The 16,555-nt window shown below is 32.7% G+C and overlaps 1 protein-coding gene across 1 annotated transcript; it reads right to left on the reverse strand.

Moving 5' to 3' along the window:
* Positions 1–3,054: 3,054 nt before the first annotated feature.
* Positions 3,055–15,383, reverse strand: LOC139513555 (uncharacterized). The gene is made up of 8 exons (XM_071302179.1): positions 15,133–15,383; positions 14,439–14,708; positions 13,162–13,443; positions 12,110–12,373; positions 10,501–10,779; positions 9,326–9,628; positions 5,628–5,756; positions 3,055–4,579 (listed from the first exon to the last, which is right to left on the reverse strand). The coding sequence occupies exons 1-5, from the start codon at positions 15,179–15,181 to the stop codon at positions 10,775–10,777; spliced, it is 870 nt and encodes a 289-aa protein (XP_071158280.1). The 5' UTR covers positions 15,182–15,383; the 3' UTR covers positions 3,055–4,579; positions 5,628–5,756; positions 9,326–9,628; positions 10,501–10,774.
* Between the last annotated feature and the right edge of the window lie 1,172 nt (positions 15,384–16,555).

The following is a 16,555-nucleotide window of genomic DNA, read 5'->3' on the forward strand; positions in this document are numbered from 1 at the left end:
CAGTTTTGGTTTTTTTTTTGCTTAAGAAAAATTTTCCTCAAAATAGGTAAATTTTTTGAATGACGTCATTGTTTGGTATGTGACGTCACGAACGTCGAGTTTTCATATTGTATGTGACGTCACGAACGTCAAGTTTTAATATTTTTTGGCACACTAAATGCAACTATGAAAAATACAAAACACACAAATTAATACAATAATAAACAAAATATTTTTAAAACAACAGCACGCAAATTGTAAGGTAACCCAGGTGCTTCGGATAAGTAATTGAGCAGTTCTTTTAAGGCCTTTGAAACAAGACAAAAGAAGAACTGAAGGTAACCCAGTGCTATGGATCAGAAAACAGTTCATATAACATAATACTCTTCTGTTGAAATATATGATAAAGCGTATAATACATGGCAAAATCCGTATCACATGCCGTATCACCCTCGACCAATATCATCCCTCGGGCCTAAAGGCCCTTGGGCTGATATTGATGTCTCGGGATGATACGACATATGATACGGATTTTGCCATGTATTATTCTCTATATAACGACACAACAGAAACATCAAATATGAGAGTATAACGACACAACAGAAACATCAAATATGAGAGTATAACGACACAACAGAAACATCAAATATGAGAGTATAACGACACAACAGAAACATCAAATATGAGAGTATAACGACACAACAGAAACATCAAATATGAGAGTATAACGACACAACAGAAACATCGAATATGAGAGTATAACGACACAACAGAAACATCAAATATGAGAGTATAACGACACAACAGAAACATCAAATATGAAAGTATAACGACACAACAGAAACATCAAATATAAGAGTATAACGACACAACAGAAACACTAAAATGCACAACACACAGAAACGAACTATAATATAGCAATAGTCATTTTCTTGACTTGGTACAGGACATTTTAAGAAAGAAAAATGGGGGTTGAACCTGGTTTTGTGGCTAGCCAAACCTTCTGCTTCAATAGCATTGTGTAATATAACACTAAAATGACAATATTACATGAGAGGACTACAATACACCAGTTCCGGGATACGATTTTTCAGACGAATCTGTCATGTGACTTCCATCACCACGTGACAAAAATGTATGCATAGAAATTTCCAAGCAATAATAAAAATAAAAAATAAAATAAAAAAGAATGCGTAAAACAACCTAGATCAGCACATAACAAGAGCACAGCCGAAAAGGCTTTGTATGTCAGCCGAATAGATCGACGCACAAAAGTGACGTCACAAGTAAAATTCTAAAAAATGAACAACAAAAAAAGGATAGATTTCAAGATTAGGTTTGTAATAATGATATTACATGTATTATAATAATGAAAATTACAATACTTATCAATATAAAACTGTGTTAGTAATTAGATAATTGATTATATTATCTAGCTATGTCGGTATTTCTTCTAAATCAAACTGAAAACCAAATGCATAGTGTAAGTTTAGTGTACCCCAACTAAAATCTTATAAATGAACTGGATGATAAACTATCGTAACCCTCGCACAAATCGAACAGAAAAAAGGTTAAAAAACGATAAGACATTTAAAAATATCAAATATAATATCAAAACATGAATTTTGGATATCAAAATACCGTGACACGTCTAATAGCAGTGCGAATTCACTCTCAGCAAAACAGCCACAAACGTGAAAAGTTCGCATTTGGTACTGAAAAGATTAGACGTAATGGCAAACCATAAGCTAAGACATGGTAAAAATGCCCTTAGTCAGTTTGGACAAAGACACATCGTATGGATCAACCAATTCTTGATGGTGTCCCTAAAGTTTATGGAATGTCACTTTAAATCATTCCTACTCAAAACTTTGTTGGAGCAGTTTCTGCGTAAGAAGCACGCTCCTGTATATGAAGTCCGTATAGTGTGAACATGCACGAGCATAACGTATCAACTGAGATATGTAAACACCATACGAAGGGGCAGAGGGTATGGTATGTTAATGCTGTGAGCTGTGTAAATGATAATTGGGAAGTTGAAATCGTCCCGTTTGTCATAGATTTTAGTGTGCAGTCATTTATCTATGTCAATTTTGAGGAAAAGGTCAATGAATGAAGCAGTCCTTCTAGTATCAGTATTTACTATAATTTCAAGTTTAGCGGGATACCGTATAGAGGGTTATTTTCGCGATTTACATTGAATAAGGTATACGAAATATTTTGGCCGTTTCAAAATAATCAATACTTTTGCATGTGCAGTTTAAAATTGGCGGAATTTATTTTGGCGATTTTGTTCTATCCGCGAAAATAAGCCAAAATTTACACCTCGCGAAAATAACCCGCTATACGGTATATATGAAATTTAAGTATTGGCTGAAATATTGGTTATACAGTTATAGGACATAATCTAATCGGGAATATGACAGTTGTTTCCCAATCTTTAGATGTGATTGGGTTTTTGATTTTACCAAGGTTTATCCGTACAGAATTTCCCATGCAGTAAGTTGTTTTTGTTACTTTACTTTATACTTGTTCTGTGTCGAGACGGCGTAAAGCAAACGCAAATCAATCAATAAGAATTAAATGTGAAATTAAAATTATTTTAAATGTAAAATGTAAAATGTTTATAAGGCAATGTCGTACCTTCCTGGTGATATATCGGCCTTTCAGCTGTTCTTGCGTTTTGTTGTTCTTCGTATCTAATGATAATAACACAATGTTGACTGTTGTACCCAAATATTTGAAATGTTACCTGTTATGTTGACTGCGTAACCCTTATATTTGAAATTTTTACCTAATATATCCGTTTGTTTTGTCCACACATCGTTGTCTTTATAATTAAATTTGAATACGACTGTCATACAAGTGAGATGTTCAGCTAGCTATAAAACTAGGTTTCTTTCGGGAAATAGTATACGTTATCTGGTTAGTATTCTACTATCCAGGAACCTAAAATCGGAATATGATAATAATCCCGAATTGATTAATGGATGATTTAAAAGTCACAATTCGATGAGAAACTGACAACGCCATGACAAAACGAAAACGACAAAAAGACAAAATATATCAACATAATATAAACACAAACCCCACAAACAATTTTATTATATTATATCTTCCGGAAAGGTAGGCAGATCCTGCTCGCTTCACTAATGCTTTTTAGTCATAGTATTGTCAGTTTATTTCCGACTTCTTAGTTTGAATATTCCGTTGGTATCTTTCGCCTCTCTTTTACTATATAGCTGCATTTAACTTTTATTGGCCAAAAGGTGTAAATAAAAGCAACAGTAGTATACCGCTGTTTAATATTCACTAATTGATAAAGCGGATACAATTCTGGGTCACAATAAAACTGAGGGAAACACACCAACTATAAAAGGAAATGACGGAACAACAGAAACACTTACCTGCAACAAAACAACATACAACTTTCATGGACCATTAGATTACAACTGACATATTTCTGACTTGGTATAAGACATTTTACGAATAAAATGGTACATTAAATCGTGTAAACCACAGAATAACAATGGACACCTCTCATGAATTTGCGACATGACACAGCAATAGAATTATAAGTTATGCGTCACAATTATGTATCAACGCCCCAAAAAAGTGACGATTTTTTTTGTGAAGTTCATTTTTTCACGAGTAATGATTTCAAATTTGGTAACTTATTCGTATTTCACCGACTAAAATTATTAGTTCAATTTCTACCTTTGAGGTTCAATGGGATATCTGTCTTTTATTTGTTCGATAACATAATTGGTCGTATTAAAGATAGTTATATTATAGCACCAACTTATTTACATCCCGGCGAGAACTTCTATATCTCACAGTGATTGCCTGATTCCTGATCTTTTCAGGAATCACCTGAGCCTTGTTTGGCAGGACTTTTCGGCATTTTTCTGTTTTATTTGGTTTGATTTTTGAAATTGATTTTGTTTTCAAACTGTTTTGATTAGAGTATTACATAAACTTTATAAAGACCAAACAGACACTATTTGATTGATATTTTGAAACACAACACAAAATTTTATACGATACATTCTCTGTCAACAATCCGTATTTTTCTAAACATAGAAATTCAGCTACCTCAGCTCAACTTCGCAGTATCCCATAACGTTAATAATAACCCATGTTCATTAATGACCATAGTTAGAGTTTTCATTGAAATACCAAAATATCGAATGCAATCTGTTTACGTTTCCTACTGTTACTAGTGTTCTGTTGGCCACACTGTGACATATACAACTGTCGCACACTTCGATATAGTTGTGTTTCCAGTCACATCTTTGATTTGAATTATCATCACTTTTATTTTAATTGTTCAAACACATGATTCTTGTGAAAGTCCTATTTCATTTGCAGGAATTTAATATGAAAATAGGGATCCCACGCCAAGTGTTTACGGTTTCATTATTTATAAGCTTTTACAGGTGAAAGTGTAATAATCATGAACATTCTTAAGTACTGAAAGAGGGACGAAAGATACCAAAGGGACAGTCAAACTCATAAATCTAAAACAAACTGTTCATAGCTGTTAATGGCTAAACGTGTTCTTTTTGTCCAGTAGAGCTGTCCTGACAGTGGAAATGACCTTAACATATAGTACATCTAAGATGATTATTATTTGATGTACAATACATTTGAAAGTGGGCAAAAGAATATGATACAAATAAGATTATTTCCTGTTTACCAGAAAAGTTTTATTAGGAATAACTAAATAAGGTCAAATACTCATATAAAGTAAACGATATAAATCATTCCGGATATATTTTATATGACAACGTTATTATGCATCAAAAAGACTTTCCTGTTCTCATATTATTTCTTTATATGGTCTTGAAACTTTTGTGCGTCATCTTATTGAAATGTCAAAAGGAAAGATGAAATTTTAAATTAAAATTGTTATAATATTTGGGTGGGGGGATTTTAATTTTAGTTTTAACTGTTTGTGGCAGATCTTCAATAATCCCTAGTTAATGTTTTGATTAGGTCGTTAAAATGTAGTGCTTGTTGCATTTCATATAAGACATCTGTAGGTTTTTTAAAGACCGTGTGTTATCTCTTTTATGGTTTTATGACATTTTGTTGCTGTTTCACTAAAGTAAACCTAACATCTTCTTGTATGTTGTTTGATAATATGTCAATAAGATAGCTCTCCATCAGATGCCAAATAACGTAAGTTAGCAACTAAAGGTACCATAGGGAGCCATACCACCGAGCAACATTTGAAAGTCCCGAAATGGCAAATGTAAAAATAATCAAACTACTAACATCCTAAATTTAATTACAAATACAAAACGAAAAACAAATTTCATAAGACAAAATAGTTGTTTATCTAGTTTGTAAGTAATTGCAAACAGCAATAATAATTAGTTTTACTATTTTTCTAAAGCGTCTGATTCACCAGCAGTATCGTTTCTTTACATTGCTTCGTAAAAAGTATCCCCTTTACTGCTACTTGCAGCGCAGTCTGTTGGTGTTGTATCATTTTCGTGTGTAACATTCTCCACTGTAACTGCAACTTTTATTGCTGTCTGATGATGTTATATCATTTGAGTATGCACTTTGTTTATTGTCAGTACTGGGTGTATGAGAAGCATTTTCATACATAAATATAGTGTTAGTTGTTTCTTTATTACCTGTCTGAAGAATTTTCCGCTTGGAATCTTTATATTTTTCTTTGATTTTGAAATTAACAAAAACAATGATAATACCAATTATTCCGCATATTACCAGTGGGTATATGATCGTTTCCCTTTCAGACAAACCTGTAAACAAATACATCAAAAGATAATACTTGAAAAAGTAATATAAAATCTCATATTTGTTTGCTTAAAGATTGAATGTGTTCTTTAAAATAAAGGTACAAGAAATATCTTTATTTTTTATCTTACATAGATTTGATTTAAAATATACTTTTAATTTACTACATAATATGTAGGAAATAAACTCATAATAGAAATCAGGATTGCATTTTGATTTTACGCCAGACGTGCGTTTTGTCTACAAAAGACTAATCAGTGACGCTAGAATCCTAAAAAGTTAAAATGACAAAATAAAGTACGAAGTTCAAGAGCATTGAGGACCAAAATTCCGAAAAGTTTTTGCCAAATACAGCTAAGGTTATCTATTCCTGAGGTTAAAAAAGCCTTAATTAGTATTTCAAATATTTAAAAAGTTTGTAAACAGTTGATTTATAAATATGACCGTATCAATGATAGTTCAGGTCAGTACAAAATGAAGACAACTTGGCCATTGCAACATTTGGGAAATAAAACGTCAATTGTAGGAAGCCTTTCATAAACTATCACGTGTTATCCATGGTACTGTTATCCTTTTATCCATGGTACTGTTATCCTTCTACTAAATTATGTCAGAGAGCGAAATGAAGGTTAATAAAAGACAAGCAATGCATGCAATACCCGCTGTGGCAATAGATATATAATCAAAATGTCACTATCAGAGATTGAACTCAATCGGAAAATCAACTTATCAGACAACTTTTCTGGTATCATTATATACAAGAATGCGAAAACATTTCGCATGCAAGTAGAAACACAGACACATTGTATCGGACAACAAATTCGTAGTCGTAAAGAATAAGTAGCGTCAATTTCAGTGTCAATTTCATTATAACACTGTTATGGTAGGGTTTTTTGCAGTGTGGGTTTTTCTTTTCTGCTTAAATAATGAGGTACAATTTGTCAGCCGGCATGACTTAAATTGACGAATCAAAGAATTCATCTTTATATGTATAACTAATATAGGAAAAGGTCTTGATTAGTATATTAGACTATTTCAGAACTTTTTGTTTCAACATGATTGGTTTGACCAATAATTAACAGGTTTTATGTAGAATGCGAATTCGAATTCGATACTTATAGTATATATGTCACATGTTACCTAATCTATACGTTCTGCCTCTGTCAGGAGTACCACCAAACGAGGGTATTTTGGATTTGTTACATAAACGGTCATAATCACAACTGACCTTCGTCATTTTCGGATTGACACTACTTAATTCATTCATTGACAAAAAAAACTCTTACAAGTATCTTGTCTTAGGGAGGGATAAATCCTACTTTGTAAAGGATCACTCTGATTCAAACAAAAAATTCTCTGAAACTGATATTATCAAGATGCTTGATTTCTTGATTGATAACATATTTGTTATGTTCGGAGGACGTGTTTTTCAAAAGACTGTCGGCATTCCAATGGGAACAAACTGTGCCCCTCTACTTGCCGACTTGTTTATTTATTATTATGAGGCCGACTTCATGCAGGAACTTCTTAAGAAAAAAAAGACAAGAAGTTAGCAATATCCTTTAACTTTACTTTCCGCTATATAGATGATGTTCTTTCACTAAATAATTCAACATTTATTGTCTATGTGGAACGTATCTATCCCATCGAACTAGAGATGAAGGATACTACAGATACAGTTAAGTCGGCCTCATATCCTGACTTACATCTAGAAATTGACAATGAGAGTCGGTTGAAAACAAAACTTTACGACAAAAGCGTTGATTTCAGCTTTCCAATTGTGAACTTTCCATTTCTAAGTAGCAACATTCCAGCAGCACCTCCATACGGGGTATACATCTCCCAATTGATACGATATTCCCGTGCTTGCTTTTCCTATCATGATAGAGGGTTGCTGCTCACAGGAAAGCTATTAAACCATGAGTTCCAAATGGTGAAGTTGAAATCATCCCTTCGTAAATTTTACGGACGCCATCACGAGTTGGTTGACCGTTATGGAATAACCGTTTCACAAATGATATCAGATATGTTCCATACGTCTTAACTACAATCCCCTTCCCTTTCATGAATGTAACCTACAGAATAAGACTATTTACCGGATTTGTTATCATATAAGCAACACGACGGGTGCCACATGAGGAGCAGGACCTGCTTACCCTTCCGGAGCACCTAAGATTACCCCTCGTTTTTGGTGGGGTTCGTGTTGTTTGTTCTTTGGTTTTCTATGTTGTGTTATGTGTGCTGTTGTTTGTCTGTTTGTATTTTTCATTTTGAGCCATGGCGTTGTCAGTTTATTTTAGATTTGTGCGTTTGACTCTCCCTTTGGTATCTTTCGTCCCTCTTTTATAGCATTTTCCGGTTGTAGTAAGTGAACCAAGAACAGGTTCAAACAGACAGATTTTGACAGCAGAGAACAATGTATACCACAATAAGCATCCAATTGTAGTTCAAACGCCGAATGGTTCAAGCAGAAAGATTTTAAAAGCAGAGGAAACTGTGCAACTTATACCGTAATCGGTACAAAAGTAGAATAGAACGATATACAAATGGATGAAAATTATATATACATGTAACTGTTATATGAAAATAATATATAATATCAAACCAATGTATTCTGCTTTTTATCACTACATTGACTACCGTAACAATATAATAGTTATCACGGTGATGTTGAATTTCAGTACTTTGATTAACATTGTCATGGGTTGGGAGTTTTGCATGCTATTAAAACATGTTCAACCCACCATTTATGTCATATACCAAGTCAATAATATGGCAGTTGTTATCAAATAGTTCGTTTCTTTATGTGTTGGAATTTGTTTTTGTTGCACTTCGGTGATCCTGTCGTTCCTTTGATTTCCTATATAAGTTGATGTGTTTCCCTCGGTTTTGGTTTGTAACACGATTGTTTTTTTCTCAATTGATTATCAATTTTGAACACCGGTATACTACTATTGCCATAATTTGTCATAGATTCTTATTTAAAGGTGTGTTTCTGTGTTGATATCGAGAACGAGATCAAGATATGAAGCGAGCGTTCAAGTTGTGTTACTAAATATATCACTTTGACATGAATATATGAGATGCAATGCAATGATGTGTTTAAAAAAAACCGGACATTATTGATAGAGCTGAAAGTTAAACAAAAATCTTGATATAATACATTTTCGGTTTGTCTTTACGAACGTTTTGAAGGCGTTCAGCTTCATATTTGCTAAACAAACAAGCTCGCTTGGATAGATGGACAATAACAACCCAAAAGGACACCGTTATGTCGATTCACATGTTCAGCGTCATCTATACTTTTTGTTTTGTCCGATGAATAAACTAACAAATCGAATTCTAAGACAAAAAGCTAAGCTTTGACAATATCGTCTCTCAATGCAAACATCACAAATTTCTAGCAAACCGATTAATATAAACATATACATTAAAACGTTCAACAAAATTGAAGGAGACCATGGATATCTAAAAATTGTTCTGTCAATAATGAGATACTCGTATATACGAGGGAAAAGTCTTTCAAACAGTTATTGTAGTTATTGTATTTTCTTTTATTATTTAAGGTATTTACCGTCATTAACTTCCGCAGTTTCGAACTCAAATTCTACTTCAGTTTTTCCATATTCATTGCATGAAACTATTTGACCGTTGTAATATGCGTCAGATGACAAACCATTTATTATGAATAACACTAAGTCTCCTTCATCTTTCTTTTCTGACGGAACTGTAATGGTTCTACTGCCATCAGTTGTAGATTCTAAGTTGATAGAGAAATTCTGAGGAGCACCACCATCAAAGCCACTATACCATGATATCTGTGCTAAATATGGAGCTATATTGACGATAGTGATGTTGTTTACTTTCTCAGGTTTTCCTGGTAAAAGGAAACGAACAAACTCACCTTTCTATTCTAGCAAGGCCTATATGAGACACCAGTACTTTGATACTCATTACAGGTCAAACATTTTTGACTAAAAATATAGACTCTTATAGCTGACTATACAGTATGGGCTTTGATCATTGTCGAAGGCCGTATGCTGACCTTAAGTTGCTAATTTCTGTGTCATTATAGTCTCCTGTGGAGAGTTGTCTCATTGGCAATCATACAACATCTTCTTTTTTTTTTTATATCTTTGTTAGTTGTATTAATGACAATCATTCTGCATCTGCTTATTCTAATATAACGCAAAACTCAACCATTTTCATGCTTTAAATAAAAGTCTACGTGATCTTATTCTGCATTTGACCTTTGTTACTAAACATATGTTGATCTCCTTATTTTTATATGGTTCATCAACTGGCTAAAGATTATTGGTAAATTGTATCTATTTGCTCCGGCTTTAAAACAATCAGTAACACATATACCACAGAACGGATGAAACGCAATATCAACCCGATGGTAGATGGTACAATTTTACCTCAAATGTGCGTCTTTTATGACAAAAGATGTATTGAATCTCGAAATAAATGATTGTAAACAGCAAAAAAGTTTTGATATGTTTACCAAAATGTGTAAATCACTTGAGAGTACAGTCATCTAAATACCTCTATCATTTGATAGACTTTATTTCAGATGAAATATTTTTACTTGGACATATTCAATATGTATATGGTTTTAAATAACGAACAAAATTCAAAGACATGCATGGACTAAAAACTGAAAGACTATTCGCAGAATCGTTTTTTCAACATGCAACAAATATTATTTGTATAACCTACTTAGCATGCCTTTAAAATTTTATTTACCTTTTGGTACAGTTTTGACATATTTCTTCACACATCCAATTTTATTACATATTGATAAACCAAGCTCCCGCTTAAGTGGATATTTTGAAATCTTGATTTTTGATTGGAGAAAATATTTAATATTAACCCCTACTCTGCTTATAGTCCAAGGGTATGGAGAATTTTGGATCCACGTCACATTAGGAGTAGGATTGGACTCAACAAACATGGTAATCCCTTCAATAAAGTTAAGTCTGATAGCAACTTTACTTCGTTGGAATATTATATTCTTAGGTTAACCTAAAAATAAAAAAATAAAATAAAAATACTATTCATTCTAATATGACTGTGATATAATTCTCGATATTTATATCTATACTTAGCGCAGACTCTGAGATGTATATAATAATGGCTGTTACAATATACCTCCCACGTAATTCCACATGTATTGAAACCTATTTGCAAACCCTTTGCCGATTTTATTGTTTTTTTTTAAATTGCAATTAAAAAAAGACAACATAATAAATTCTTATTCGGATGCATAATAAAAAGAAGTAATGCACAAAAGCTCGGAGAAACCAACAAAATAAAAATAAAATAAAATTCCGCGAAAGTCTATTAATGTTTTTGGCGCATTTAAGTCGTTTCAAAACATGACGTCATACAAATGAAAACGCTAGAGTTGAAAGTTTGCTGTTACGTGAATCATCGAAATGTCGTATACTATTGTATTAAAATTGATTTTCAAGGTAGGTTTTGTTTAATTTTCTATTCTATTGCATTATTCGCATATTTACTGATTTCAGCAAGTCAACATGGCGGCTCCTTAGTTACGAAATGTCAACTTTGGATTTGACGTCAGCTCACGAGAAAAACATGTAAATAAAAATGGTAATTGTTGGTTTTGAGAATTAAAAGAATGAAACAAATTTGTTTCTAGCGGTTGTTCACGAAATAATCCATGCAAACTACAGATTTATTAGAATATTTGAGCTTTATCTAACAGGGAGTTAAAAAGAACAGCCACACACACCGCATACCCACCCTCGCTTCAGTTTTTTTAATGATCGTATTTGTCTTTTTGGAATCGAAATAATTCATGGAAGCCATAGATTGTTGGAAATTTACACATGGCCTGGGCACTGATATTCGTTAATTTTATCCCTCGCTAACGCTCAGGATAAAATTCGAATATCACGGCCCAGGCCATGTGTAAATTTCCAACAATCTATGGCTTCCATGAATTATTTCTTAATTAAACACTTAGATATAAGAAAAATCTATTTATTTTATCTAATTTAACAGAGAGGCAAAAGATAACAAAAGGGTGTTAAAAAAAGAGGCATTCAATTCACACCATAAAACTAAATGCTGAAACAAGGAAGCATAAATTAAATCAATCTTTAAATTGTTTTACATCTGTTTAGTTTTAAATGTTCCTTCGCATTGCTGTTTTGTTGTTATGGAGTGCATGTTCAGTTATAAAAGTTTATTTGTATTGTGACATAAAAAAAAACATTTAAAAAAAATGTTGTTTGCATGTAAAAGCTGCTAATAAATAATAAAATTCATATGAAACGTCGGCGGTATTCAATTTCTAAGCTTATAATATTTTGTTGTATCAACTTACAATATGGATCAAGAATGAGACTATTACTGGATGGTGAAATTTGTCCTCTGTCATCAGTCGCCTGACATGTTACAACAGCTCCTGTATCTGATCGCCTTATAATTGTGTTTGGTTGTCGACTTTCTCCGTTCCAAAAAAACTTGTAAGACAGGTTTTCAGAATTATCTGAAGGCCAACGTTGTACTTTAGAAATACATGTAAAGTTTGCTTTGTTTCCCACAAAAGGATATTCGTTGTATGAAATAGAGGGTGTGGTCGGTTTGTCTGAAACGAAGTAATTTTGAAGTTACAAAATTGTGCAACGATTTTTTTTTTCGATAAGGTTTAATTATAAAACAGCCTGAAAATAAGGCAACTCATATGAAACTCTTATTTTTATCCAGTTAGATAGCAATACATATTCCAATGAATTCCAATGCATTGCTGATTTGTTGTCATGGGGAGCATAATTGTTTATAGAAATTGTTTTGTATTTGGACGTATATAGAGGCTATCTGGAAAAGAAAAACTAAGTCTATTTATAAGTAAAATATGGATAAACAGGATTTTGTTTTACAAAATTCACTTCTGGATTTTATCTTTCGATCATAAACAAGCTTCTGTCCATGTTCTATTTTTCGATCATAAACAAGCTTCTGTCCATGTTTGGTAAAAAATCAGGATATTTTTGGAAGTTATTAAAATTTCAAATTTTAACCACAGAGTTAATATTTGTGGACGACGCCGATGTAGGATCTCTATCTCTCGCTTTTGCGACAAAAGTCGCAGGCTCGACATAAAATAAGATATGTTATCATTGTAAATTGGACAACTCTTCACAAGAAATCCAAATGACACAGAAATTTACATATAAAAAGGCAAGAGTCGTCTGACAAGCTGAAACTTTGTAGCATAATGTATTTCTTTGCATACACGGTATGGAACATTCAGGTCTTTTACCTTCTGAAGAATAAAAAAATGTATAAATTAGTTTTCCCTGGTTAATCCGGACGAGGTTATCAGTATGCCTCGCAATCTGCGATTTTCGTCGCAGGCAAGACCAAACAACTTACCTGTGACAAATACAACAACGCATTCCCCTTCCAGGAGTTCTGAATTTTTCGCTTTGAACATCCCACCGTCCACCTGTCTTACATTATGGACAGATATAACAAAATGTTGTGCTGTCGTTTTTATTTTATAACGACCTCGTTCGTCGTTATTTACAATAACATGTTTTCCTTGTACTTCCAGTATACTTTTTCCCGTTGGCGAAACGACTGTGTAGAAATGATCCGGTAGTTTTGGTATAGAAAATGTGATATTTGTATCCACGCTTGTATATAGATACTCTCCTGGAAAAAAAAATATACGAAGATACCAATCACTTAAAGTAGCATTTTTAAAGCGACAACAGACCAACACATGTCAAAAATTTATTATCAATACGACATACATATCAGTTAACTAGGCAATCTTTAGAACCATTACGTACACAGTTAATATACTAAAATATGTCAAAACAAGAGACACAAGTGTGCACACGCTGAGATGTCTCGCCTTCTTTACTATTCGTTGATATTATGTTGACAGTCCTGAATATATGTAGATGGGTTCTCTCCGTGTTTAATCTTCACCAATAAACATTGGTCGCAATTATATAATCAAGGGGTCTAAGTGTGTCGTTAAACAAATACATGTCCGAAGTCAGAAGCATTTATGTATGTATCTTCCTTAGAATGTTTTACATTTTTTGATGTCGGTACCTTTAATATATTTTATGGTTTTGCTCATTGTTTAGGCAAAAATAAAATATACGTGTTTCCTATTACACCTTTGAAAAATATAGGGTAGGTAGGTAGGGATTTCTTTTTATTTTACTTTTTTTAAAGAGAGAAACTCTGACTTTAACAGTACTTATATTGAAAAATGACCAACAAAACTGCAGGGTAGGCTGTTCTTGAGCTTCAAAATAGGGTGGGTCCCGTAAAAGGAAAAACACATCTTTTATTATTGTTGGCCTTAAAAACAAACAGTGTCCGATAATTGTTTTATATTCTCGTAATCTGGTCTCCAGGTGGTAGTTGTCTCATTGGCAATCATAACGAATCTCCGTATCTCCTAATTCGCATTTGCCAAACATTTTTGCAAAATAAATAAGATGTTGTATTAGTGCCAATGAGAGTATTCTCAATCCAAATCACAATGTATAAAAGTTAACAATTATAGGTCAAAGTACGGTCTGCAACACAGAGCCTCACACCAAACAGCACGCTATAAAGGGCCCTTCAACGACTAGTGTAAAACAATTCAAACAGTTAATTAAACGGTCTAATGTATTTAAACTTACCACCTAACACAAAGTCTTTATCCACTTCATATTTGCCTCCTGATATATTAACAAATCTTAGTTTAACTTTGTATTTCTGACAAGGCGATAATTGAACTGTGTGTAGACTGTCAGTGCCATTCAAGTCTGCGCGATAAATTGTTTTGTAACTTACAATATTATTAACTTCTAATGTTGCTGATTTGATATCACTGGAAGGTTTGTTCCATGTAACTGTGACATTATCTCCCTTTATCTTTATTCCTATTCCTTGTGACTGGTAGGAATGACCTGTAAAGTTATAGTGATTCTAATGTGAATATTTTTATTTTCAGAAGTTTACAATTTGTCAAAAAAATATTAAGTATAAAGTATCAGTTTATCATACTACGATTATCGTTATTCATGTTTTCTAATACATACTGCACCAAAAATGTTCATTTTAGAAGTGGGCTGCTGTTCAATGAGAGTTTACATCATTGACAATATTTAGATAAATGGTCTACAATTCCTTTAAATTATTGTTTACTTATTACGCTGTAACCCCTAACGCTCATATGTTTGTAAATATTTTTAATTATTCAAATTTTGGTTGGACCTGTTTTAATATAAATATATATTAAAATATCGTCTAATATGGCTTTCTCTTTAGATGAAATACAATAACTTTTATTTTTTATCTTTCAACATATGAAATATAAATATAAATGCTTACCTAAACTCAGATTAAATATCAGAATGAGAAGTACATAAGCCTCGTTCATTTCTATTTATTTTCTAATTCTGTATCATTTATGAATGTTTAGTGTGAGTGTAATACAAATAAGCACGAGCTACACTTATAAGAATCAACTAAACTGATGAATCCTCTTTTATAAATAATTATGGAATTGACTCATTATTTCCTTGTAATACAATTCTTTTGTCTTCAATCCTGTAGTCATTTCCTGATGTAAATTTCCATCTCTATTAAATGACAATATCCTAACAATACAAATAATAACATATACAAGTGGGTTCTTCAAAATTATGATATTTCTTAGTAAATGACTCCCCTAACGAATCCATCCTCACTGAAAACTGTTAGATTTCAGCCTATTTTTTCGTTTTTATTTCGACCTTTAATGTAGTCGTTAAATCAGTGTTGTCTTTAGCATTCAACGACACAAATATCAGCAACCCATCCATGTTGACGTCATTTAGAAGTAATTGAGGCCTCATTGTCTTATTTGGTGAAACATTAATATCAATTACAGGCCATATTTACAGATTTCTGACGAACAGTGACATAGCTTCTTCAAAACAGACGTTATCAATACCGTTGTGTTTTTGAATAATATATAGAGGTGAAATGGAAAAATTCATGTATGTAGTCGTCATCAAATCAATTCCATCCAACCTAATTTGACTTCTTTTTCAGTTTTCCGAGAAGTACAATAAGGTTGTCATATTTTCATAACAGCATAAAAACAAATATGAGGGAATACACATACATTTAATAATTTTATGCCTTAACGTACAGTAAACAAGTAAGTGTCCCCAGTACACGGATGCCCCACTCGCACTATCAATTTCTATGTTCAGTGGACCGTGAAATTGGATTAAAACTCTTATTTGGCATTACAATTAGAAAGATCATATCATAAGGAACTTGTTTAATAAGTTTCAAGTTGATAGGACTTCAACTTCATCAAAAACTACTTTGACCAAAAACTTTAACCTGAAGCGGGACGAACGGACGTAAGGTCGAACAGACGAACGGACGAACGGACGTACAGACCAGAAAATATAATGCCCCTCTGCTATCGTAGGTTGGGCCTGAAAATATATTAATACTCAACCCTAACATATGTTTTGGCTTAATGCGAGTCGATTAGTTTTCACTGTTGCTCCTAAATGATGAGCGTTTGGAATACATCAGAACTGTGTATGTTTAATAATTCTGTAGCTTAATTTCTGCATACCATTATCAGAGTAACAAATAATATTGTTTGTAGCAAATCATATATGACATCTGAGTTTATTACTTTTACTTTTAAAATAGATTAATTAAAGTTTGTCTTAGTACTCGAGTACTCATCTTTCAGAGTTACGACCATCTTGTGTCGGTTACGACCATCATCCAACATACTATAGTT

The sequence above is a fragment of the Mytilus edulis genome, chromosome 2 (genome assembly GCF_963676685.1).
Source record: "Mytilus edulis chromosome 2, xbMytEdul2.2, whole genome shotgun sequence".
Lineage (NCBI taxonomy): Eukaryota > Metazoa > Mollusca > Bivalvia > Mytilida > Mytilidae > Mytilus > Mytilus edulis.